At 30.8% G+C, this 10009-nt stretch overlaps 2 protein-coding genes across 8 annotated transcripts; both read left to right on the top strand.

The window, feature by feature from the left end:
• Positions 1 to 1059: 1059 nt before the first annotated feature.
• LOC139855416 (uncharacterized) lies at positions 1060 to 4143 on the top strand. Of its 4 annotated transcripts, none has more exons than XR_011761436.1 (6): positions 1060 to 1179; positions 1548 to 2071; positions 2162 to 2227; positions 3433 to 3474; positions 3728 to 3777; positions 3857 to 4143. XR_011761436.1 is itself a non-coding variant. In XM_071844639.1 (6 exons), the coding sequence occupies exons 2-5, from the start codon at positions 1564 to 1566 to the stop codon at positions 3760 to 3762; spliced, it is 525 nt and encodes a 174-aa protein (XP_071700740.1). In that variant the 5' UTR covers positions 1060 to 1179; positions 1548 to 1563; the 3' UTR covers positions 3763 to 3777; positions 3857 to 4143. The 4 variants fall into 4 exon arrangements, 2 of the variants coding, with proteins under 2 accessions (XP_071700740.1, XP_071700738.1); XR_011761435.1 differs by having other exon boundaries at positions 3430 to 3474; XM_071844639.1 differs by having other exon boundaries at positions 1548 to 1945.
• A 2397-nt stretch (positions 4144 to 6540) lies between these two features.
• On the top strand, positions 6541 to 9624 carry LOC139855413 (uncharacterized). 4 transcript variants are annotated; one of them, XR_011761434.1, is made up of 6 exons: positions 6541 to 6660; positions 7029 to 7552; positions 7643 to 7708; positions 8914 to 8955; positions 9209 to 9258; positions 9338 to 9624. XR_011761434.1 is itself a non-coding variant. In XM_071844635.1 (6 exons), the coding sequence occupies exons 2-5, from the start codon at positions 7045 to 7047 to the stop codon at positions 9241 to 9243; spliced, it is 525 nt and encodes a 174-aa protein (XP_071700736.1). In that variant the 5' UTR covers positions 6541 to 6660; positions 7029 to 7044; the 3' UTR covers positions 9244 to 9258; positions 9338 to 9624. The 4 variants fall into 4 exon arrangements, 2 of the variants coding, with proteins under 2 accessions (XP_071700736.1, XP_071700735.1); XR_011761433.1 differs by having other exon boundaries at positions 8911 to 8955; XM_071844635.1 differs by having other exon boundaries at positions 7029 to 7426.
• The last annotated feature ends 385 nt before the right edge of the window (positions 9625 to 10009 follow it).

Here is a 10009-nt window from a genome sequence, read left to right as displayed (position 1 = left end):
TTACACCAGGCTTGAGTAAGGGATTTAGCTGAATAAGTAATGACCGAACTATACAAAATTAAATATTTTTTGATACTCAGCATCTCTACTTTCTACCTGCACATTCTCTCTCTCTCTCTCTCTCTCTCTCTCTCTCTCTATATATATATATATATATATATATATGCTCCATTATACAATATTAGTGAAATGACCCGTGGAATTACAGGTTTGTTTAAACGAAACAGTTTAATGATATGTTTTATGTATTAAGTGAATGTAAATGTTAAAGTCATTTAGTTTAATGACCCGTGGAACCACGGATTTCGACTAAGAAACTTGTCGTTGTTTTTACAAACATATTGATGTACTTAACTTAGTCAAGATAAATGAACTACATCCATTCTCTCACCACTCTCTTTCAATTTTCATCACAATTATTATTTTCTATGTCATAAGCCTACATTACAACCTTTTATTGAGATATATATTTCGCATACATATATAACGTAATTAATCCCGTAGAGAGAACTCATATTATTAATAGAAATTATAGATAATAATAATAATTATTATTATAATTATAATAATCTATCTATATATATATTCTATATATAATAACAAAACTAAAAATAGGTCATTTTAAAAAGCTAAATTTAATGTTAGCCATTCATTTAATTAATAATCATTAATCTAGACCATTAAATTTTACCTAATCTGAATTGTGGCCTTGATTTATTTGATGACCAAATTACCCCTCTTAAGAAAAAGAAACGCGGACTAATTAAAAAAATAGGGTTCACCTTTGTAGTTCTCATTCGTCAAGAAAAATAGGGCCAGATTCAACCTGAATCCGAAACCCAACTGATTCATCTATACGATCGAATCTATGAAAATCGGATACTTCTTCATCATCAGCAAAAATATGATTCCGTATAAGAGATAATCGGGTGCATAGCGTTTATTTCTTCTGAGTTCTATCTATATACCTAATCAAATTTTGTTTAGGTTTTTTTCTGTATCAGATGCAATCGCAAATCGTATTCAACACCAACGATACAATCAAATCGATTTCTTCAATTCTATCTGTATCAGATGCAATCGCAAATCGTATTCAACACCAACGATACAATCAAATCGATTTCTTCAATTCTATTAGGGTTCTTCAGTGTTGTTGCTATTCTACATCATTAATATCAGGTATGTTGATTTGTTGTCTTTTTATTTAATCTGAATTTGAAAATGTTTGAGAAACCATCTTTCTTCTTTAAAACATCTTAAAAAATGAGGACAAATAAAGTAGGATATGAGATATATTATGATGCAGGTTTGATCCAATATATGGATATTTAATAACTAATAATTTTGTAGTTTGTTTATTTTTTACAGTTAGAAATCAAAGGTAAAAGGTATAAAATCTTAATTAATCAAAATTTCGTTAGAATATGTAATCAACCAATCATTACAACATAAGTATACAAATAGGGTGTGTGTTTGTTTGCTGTTCAAAAAATAAAAGATAACTAAATGGCTTATTAATTCTTATTATTGGTTTTTATGTTTGCCAGTGCACCAAAACGCAACATGCTATACACCCGAAAATATTGGTATAGCACTGAAGACAAAACATTACCGATTTCTCGAGAGGATCCAACAGTAGTTGCAGACTACCAATACCCTCGGGGGATCTGTCTGCTGCTCATTCTACAAGGATCGATGTTCTACCGAATATATGTTGCTGCTGGCTCACAACTCAAAACGTTGGAATCAAAAATGGTGTTTCTGTTTCTGGAAGCACGGCCCACAATCGGATATGGTTCAGTTTCTTCTTTTAGTTGCTTGGAGTGTGACCTGCACCAATTGAACGGAACACTACTCAATGACAATTCTTTGTTCGGTTTTACTACTGGGTCCCATGTCTCAAAACTTTGGTCTATCCTGCTAACTTCACCAATAGTTAGTTCTGGTACGTCTTCATTTATAAAAACTCTTTTACACATAACTTAATGTGGCAATTTCAACCCGTCAAATATAAATGGGTCAATTTCTTTTCTGTGGTGACTATCTCAAATCGGTCAGATTAGCTACTAAGGTAATTGAGTTTGTTATATTCTTTTTATGGTATATGTCAGTATGCCCGGGAGTTTTTTTAGTACTGACATGCTGTTTCACGATGTAACAGTGACAGTTAATGGGGAAGCAGATGGCCTTAAAAAGTCAAATCCATCACTCAACCATGTTGAGTTAGGTATGTTTATGCTGGGGAACTTTCATAATTTTGTTAAATTTATCGAATGTTTGTTTATTTTTGCCTGATATGAGTAATATAAATACTTAAAAAAAATTGTTTACGAGGTTTGTTTATATATATGCAAGAATCTGCCCTGTACAAAGTGATTGTTCCTGAGAGTTGTACTATTTAATCTCATCAAGTGTCAAAATGGGCGAATCTTTTTGGTTGGGTTTCAGGCCGAAACAAGATATTTGAAATGTTTCAAAATGGGCAGGGTTTTTTGGTTAGGTTTCACACCGAAGCAAGATCTTTGAAATGAATCAAAATGACAATATTTGGAATAATTATGAATAAAATGCAGAAAAAAACATCTTAGTAGAGTGTCATAACTGAAAACTCAACTCGTGGAACTTTGTATAAGTATTCCACCACACTTGCATAAATGTAAAGTTAAAGTGGGACATTATGAATTTATGTTTGTCCTTGATCACTTGCAAAAATGTTCCTCCACTGCATTTTTTGTGAATTTATGTTTGTCCTTAACCGTACTTCTTGCATTTTTTTAACCCTACTCCTATTTTTTTCATCCTCTGAAACTGCCTATTAATCAGTATATACATGTTCACATTTTATCTATAGCTAGGTTTTTATTAATTGTAAATGAGATAACTATAATTTAATCAATTAAGTTTGTTCACGCTGTTGTGAGAGGAGCAAATGAAGAGGAAAATGATTGTAAACACTTACGGTTCTGACTTTCCTTTGAAATATGAGTTTGATTGGAAAGTTCTATAGGTACTTATGTATGGTATGTGTAATAATATTTTAACATCTGTGAGTGATACATCCATGACTGTATATAGTAAGATTTTATATCCATGTTTTCAAGTTAATTTGTTTCTTAAGTTAAGCTAGGAATTTAAGGTATCTGGATGTTATGTTGCTTATTACAAGAAATGCTATTGTAAGTGATACTGTTAAATTAGACTTTCTTTCTTTTTTTTTTTTTTTTTTTTAAAGAGGTATGCTCAATTGAACAAGTGTTACTGTCTCTTGATTATTCTTTTTATCCTTTGATGCATTTTCCATTTGTTAAGTTTAAGGTGTTGATAGTACTTTAACCATTAGTTTCTTCTTTTTTTTTTTTTTTTTTTTTTTTTTCTATTTTCTATTTTAGGGTATTTTGTTTATCTAAATTTGTCTTTTCATTTTTTTAGTAGCTGCCATTTTCAGAATATCGGGTTTTCATCTGTTCTTAAGAGGTACACAATTATTATGGGCATCTCTTTTTAGTTAATTTTAATGCAAGTTTATTGGTTTGATAATTTGAATGTTGAAGTCATCTCTAAGGAACTTCTTTTACATAGATGACTTAAACAGGGATCTAGTCCCAAGTATTTAATCATCTTTCATCATACAAATGCTTATGCATTATGGTCTTTTATGTATTCATCATAAATTCAATTTAATTTAAAGTTTTAAGCTTACTATACTTTATTTTTTTATGAAATGCAGGTTACTATACCGTTTTTCGTACAAGAAAAAAATGAACAAACAAAGAATATGTATATCTCTAATTCCTTGATACTATTTTATTATATAACTTTTTCTCGACCAACTTATAACATTTGTAATTCAATTCAGATTGAGTGGTGTCAAAATGGGTCAAAACAAAGGATTCAGAATATAGGTGCAGGTTTGTTCCATGCCTCTATGGAATGAAGTTTTGAATGGATGGAAGTCATGACAATGGCTGAATCTATGGAATTCACGCCACTTAACATGATTAGCAAGGAACAAAACGACTGGAAAGTTAAAATCAAGGTCATCAATCAATGGAACAAAACAGCATATATGAAGCCAGACTCAATATTATCATATGAATTTATCCTTGAGGATTTTGAGGTAAGCAAATTCCATTCATATTTGCATTATACACTATACACTATAATGATTATAATGCATACTTAATTTAGCAATCCGTTCCGATTTCAAAAAATCCGTTTAATTAAACGGTCAACGTCAATTGATGGATCAAAATCGAATTTGGTAATCAAAGTCAGTCAAAGTTAAAAATGGTTACCATTTTAACATAAATTTAAACAAAAATTTTATAGTTTTGAAACAAAATAAACAATTTTTGACAATTATGTTAAAAATTATCTTTATATTTATGGTTTTTTTCTATAGTTAAACATATAATTTTAAAATTTTAATATTTAAATGTATACAGTACAATCCGATTAATCTCCGATTAATCCCCGAATTTCCGATTAATCATTCCAAAGTCCCGACCGATTAATCCCCGAATAGCGAATTTTGCAACCTTGCCTATATATATACCTACTCCTTTATACATTATCATTCACAACTTAATCAAGATCAAAAGCCTTTTCCCTTCTAAAAAAACACTTGAGCTATCTTTAGCAACTACATACCGTTTATCCTACAATGGCATCTACATGTTACTTTTACATTTTTGCACTTGCACTATTCTCCATTACATGCAATGACATGTGTTGCGCTTCCCGCAATTTGTTGCAAGCAACTCCAGCTCTGCCACAACCACAAATTCCGACAATCCCAACTCTACCACAACCACAGATGCCCGCAATCCCGATGTTACCCCAACCACAAATGCCTACAATCCCGACACTGCCAACCATTCCTACACTTCCTAACATGCCCAAAGTTTCATTGCCGCTATTGCCATCTATGCCAACTATCCCAAACTTTCCTACAACTCTTCCCAATATTCCTTTCTTTGCTCCACCACCTTCCAAGTAGACTATGAACAGATGTACGATGCTGCTGCATCACGAGACAGCTGGCAGTACTATATATTGTTATTACATGTTCTTCTCCTTAGCATTGTGTTTCTTCACACATGGGATAGAATATACATTTCATAGTTTAAATGAGTGTTGAGTATAAGTTTAAATGAGTGTTGAGTATTTAATCATTGTATTGTTTATTATCTTGTAATCATTGTGTGGTTTGATATACTTTCTTGTACTATACTGTATTTTGTAAATTTTAAATTAAATGAATCCTTTTTTCTAGAGTTCAAAATGGTAGCCGTGTTCTGTAAACCACGTTCTGTCTTTGATGTTATTAATGGATCTGCAAGTGCTGAGCCTTATAATTACATGTAGAATGTACGTAGTTACTTTCTTTTCAGATTAGGAAGTTTAGCACTATGATCACAATACATAAACCATTCCAAAATCAACGTATAATAAAATGACTGTCAACATTTAAGATTACACCAGGCTTGAGTAAGGGATTTAGCTGAATAAGTAATGACCGAACTATACAAAATTAAATATTTTTTGATACTCAGCATCTCTACTTTCTACCTGCACATTCTCTCTCTCTCTCTCTCTCTCTCTCTCTCTCTCTCTCTCTATATATATATATATATATATATATATGCTCCATTATACAATATTAGTGAAATGACCCGTGGAATTACAGGTTTGTTTAAACGAAACAGTTTAATGATATGTTTTATGTATTAAGTGAATGTAAATGTTAAAGTCATTTAGTTTAATGACCCGTGGAACCACGGATTTCGACTAAGAAACTTGTCGTTGTTTTTACAAACATATTGATGTACTTAACTTAGTCAAGATAAATGAACTACATCCATTCTCTCACCACTCTCTTTCAATTTTCATCACAATTATTATTTTCTATGTCATAAGCCTACATTACAACCTTTTATTGAGATATATATTTCGCATACATATATAACGTAATTAATCCCGTAGAGAGAACTCATATTATTAATAGAAATTATAGATAATAATAATAATTATTATTATAATTATAATAATCTATCTATATATATATTCTATATATAATAACAAAACTAAAAATAGGTCATTTTAAAAAGCTAAATTTAATGTTAGCCATTCATTTAATTAATAATCATTAATCTAGACCATTAAATTTTACCTAATCTGAATTGTGGCCTTGATTTATTTGATGACCAAATTACCCCTCTTAAGAAAAAGAAACGCGGACTAATTAAAAAAATAGGGTTCACCTTTGTAGTTCTCATTCGTCAAGAAAAATAGGGCCAGATTCAACCTGAATCCGAAACCCAACTGATTCATCTATACGATCGAATCTATGAAAATCGGATACTTCTTCATCATCAGCAAAAATATGATTCCGTATAAGAGATAATCGGGTGCATAGCGTTTATTTCTTCTGAGTTCTATCTATATACCTAATCAAATTTTGTTTAGGTTTTTTTCTGTATCAGATGCAATCGCAAATCGTATTCAACACCAACGATACAATCAAATCGATTTCTTCAATTCTATCTGTATCAGATGCAATCGCAAATCGTATTCAACACCAACGATACAATCAAATCGATTTCTTCAATTCTATTAGGGTTCTTCAGTGTTGTTGCTATTCTACATCATTAATATCAGGTATGTTGATTTGTTGTCTTTTTATTTAATCTGAATTTGAAAATGTTTGAGAAACCATCTTTCTTCTTTAAAACATCTTAAAAAATGAGGACAAATAAAGTAGGATATGAGATATATTATGATGCAGGTTTGATCCAATATATGGATATTTAATAACTAATAATTTTGTAGTTTGTTTATTTTTTACAGTTAGAAATCAAAGGTAAAAGGTATAAAATCTTAATTAATCAAAATTTCGTTAGAATATGTAATCAACCAATCATTACAACATAAGTATACAAATAGGGTGTGTGTTTGTTTGCTGTTCAAAAAATAAAAGATAACTAAATGGCTTATTAATTCTTATTATTGGTTTTTATGTTTGCCAGTGCACCAAAACGCAACATGCTATACACCCGAAAATATTGGTATAGCACTGAAGACAAAACATTACCGATTTCTCGAGAGGATCCAACAGTAGTTGCAGACTACCAATACCCTCGGGGGATCTGTCTGCTGCTCATTCTACAAGGATCGATGTTCTACCGAATATATGTTGCTGCTGGCTCACAACTCAAAACGTTGGAATCAAAAATGGTGTTTCTGTTTCTGGAAGCACGGCCCACAATCGGATATGGTTCAGTTTCTTCTTTTAGTTGCTTGGAGTGTGACCTGCACCAATTGAACGGAACACTACTCAATGACAATTCTTTGTTCGGTTTTACTACTGGGTCCCATGTCTCAAAACTTTGGTCTATCCTGCTAACTTCACCAATAGTTAGTTCTGGTACGTCTTCATTTATAAAAACTCTTTTACACATAACTTAATGTGGCAATTTCAACCCGTCAAATATAAATGGGTCAATTTCTTTTCTGTGGTGACTATCTCAAATCGGTCAGATTAGCTACTAAGGTAATTGAGTTTGTTATATTCTTTTTATGGTATATGTCAGTATGCCCGGGAGTTTTTTTAGTACTGACATGCTGTTTCACGATGTAACAGTGACAGTTAATGGGGAAGCAGATGGCCTTAAAAAGTCAAATCCATCACTCAACCATGTTGAGTTAGGTATGTTTATGCTGGGGAACTTTCATAATTTTGTTAAATTTATCGAATGTTTGTTTATTTTTGCCTGATATGAGTAATATAAATACTTAAAAAAAATTGTTTACGAGGTTTGTTTATATATATGCAAGAATCTGCCCTGTACAAAGTGATTGTTCCTGAGAGTTGTACTATTTAATCTCATCAAGTGTCAAAATGGGCGAATCTTTTTGGTTGGGTTTCAGGCCGAAACAAGATATTTGAAATGTTTCAAAATGGGCAGGGTTTTTTGGTTAGGTTTCACACCGAAGCAAGATCTTTGAAATGAATCAAAATGACAATATTTGGAATAATTATGAATAAAATGCAGAAAAAAACATCTTAGTAGAGTGTCATAACTGAAAACTCAACTCGTGGAACTTTGTATAAGTATTCCACCACACTTGCATAAATGTAAAGTTAAAGTGGGACATTATGAATTTATGTTTGTCCTTGATCACTTGCAAAAATGTTCCTCCACTGCATTTTTTGTGAATTTATGTTTGTCCTTAACCGTACTTCTTGCATTTTTTTAACCCTACTCCTATTTTTTTCATCCTCTGAAACTGCCTATTAATCAGTATATACATGTTCACATTTTATCTATAGCTAGGTTTTTATTAATTGTAAATGAGATAACTATAATTTAATCAATTAAGTTTGTTCACGCTGTTGTGAGAGGAGCAAATGAAGAGGAAAATGATTGTAAACACTTACGGTTCTGACTTTCCTTTGAAATATGAGTTTGATTGGAAAGTTCTATAGGTACTTATGTATGGTATGTGTAATAATATTTTAACATCTGTGAGTGATACATCCATGACTGTATATAGTAAGATTTTATATCCATGTTTTCAAGTTAATTTGTTTCTTAAGTTAAGCTAGGAATTTAAGGTATCTGGATGTTATGTTGCTTATTACAAGAAATGCTATTGTAAGTGATACTGTTAAATTAGACTTTCTTTCTTTTTTTTTTTTTTTTTTTTAAAGAGGTATGCTCAATTGAACAAGTGTTACTGTCTCTTGATTATTCTTTTTATCCTTTGATGCATTTTCCATTTGTTAAGTTTAAGGTGTTGATAGTACTTTAACCATTAGTTTCTTCTTTTTTTTTTTTTTTTTTTTTTTTTTCTATTTTCTATTTTAGGGTATTTTGTTTATCTAAATTTGTCTTTTCATTTTTTTAGTAGCTGCCATTTTCAGAATATCGGGTTTTCATCTGTTCTTAAGAGGTACACAATTATTATGGGCATCTCTTTTTAGTTAATTTTAATGCAAGTTTATTGGTTTGATAATTTGAATGTTGAAGTCATCTCTAAGGAACTTCTTTTACATAGATGACTTAAACAGGGATCTAGTCCCAAGTATTTAATCATCTTTCATCATACAAATGCTTATGCATTATGGTCTTTTATGTATTCATCATAAATTCAATTTAATTTAAAGTTTTAAGCTTACTATACTTTATTTTTTTATGAAATGCAGGTTACTATACCGTTTTTCGTACAAGAAAAAAATGAACAAACAAAGAATATGTATATCTCTAATTCCTTGATACTATTTTATTATATAACTTTTTCTCGACCAACTTATAACATTTGTAATTCAATTCAGATTGAGTGGTGTCAAAATGGGTCAAAACAAAGGATTCAGAATATAGGTGCAGGTTTGTTCCATGCCTCTATGGAATGAAGTTTTGAATGGATGGAAGTCATGACAATGGCTGAATCTATGGAATTCACGCCACTTAACATGATTAGCAAGGAACAAAACGACTGGAAAGTTAAAATCAAGGTCATCAATCAATGGAACAAAACAGCATATATGAAGCCAGACTCAATATTATCATATGAATTTATCCTTGAGGATTTTGAGGTAAGCAAATTCCATTCATATTTGCATTATACACTATACACTATAATGATTATAATGCATACTTAATTTAGCAATCCGTTCCGATTTCAAAAAATCCGTTTAATTAAACGGTCAACGTCAATTGATGGATCAAAATCGAATTTGGTAATCAAAGTCAGTCAAAGTTAAAAATGGTTACCATTTTAACATAAATTTAAACAAAAATTTTATAGTTTTGAAACAAAATAAACAATTTTTGACAATTATGTTAAAAATTATCTTTATATTTATGGTTTTTTTCTATAGTTAAACATATAATTTTAAAATTTTAATATTTAAATGTATACAGTACAATCCGATTAATCTCCGATTAATCCCCGAATTTCCGATTAATCATTCCAAAGTCCCGACCGATTAATCCCCGAATAGCGA

Source organism: Rutidosis leptorrhynchoides, chromosome 6 (genome assembly GCF_046630445.1).
Source record: "Rutidosis leptorrhynchoides isolate AG116_Rl617_1_P2 chromosome 6, CSIRO_AGI_Rlap_v1, whole genome shotgun sequence".
NCBI lineage: Eukaryota > Viridiplantae > Streptophyta > Magnoliopsida > Asterales > Asteraceae > Rutidosis > Rutidosis leptorrhynchoides.
This window is presented reverse-complemented; position numbering and strand designations above follow the sequence as displayed.

Excerpts from the sequence above, each read along its gene's own strand:
- LOC139855416 (XM_071844637.1), top strand. The coding sequence starts at position 1,564 with ATGCTATACACCCGAAAATATTGGTATAGCACTGAAGACAAAACATTA. Across the intron at positions 1,946-2,161 it reads TTCACCAATAGTTAGTTCTG|TGACAGTTAATGGGGAAGCA; the intron begins GTACGTCTTCAT and ends ACGATGTAACAG. Across the intron at positions 3,475-3,727 it reads TTTTCATCTGTTCTTAAGAG|GTTACTATACCGTTTTTCGT; the intron begins GTACACAATTAT and ends TATGAAATGCAG.
- LOC139855413 (XM_071844634.1), top strand. The coding sequence starts at position 7,045 with ATGCTATACACCCGAAAATATTGGTATAGCACTGAAGACAAAACATTA. Across the intron at positions 7,427-7,642 it reads TTCACCAATAGTTAGTTCTG|TGACAGTTAATGGGGAAGCA; the intron begins GTACGTCTTCAT and ends ACGATGTAACAG. Across the intron at positions 8,956-9,208 it reads TTTTCATCTGTTCTTAAGAG|GTTACTATACCGTTTTTCGT; the intron begins GTACACAATTAT and ends TATGAAATGCAG.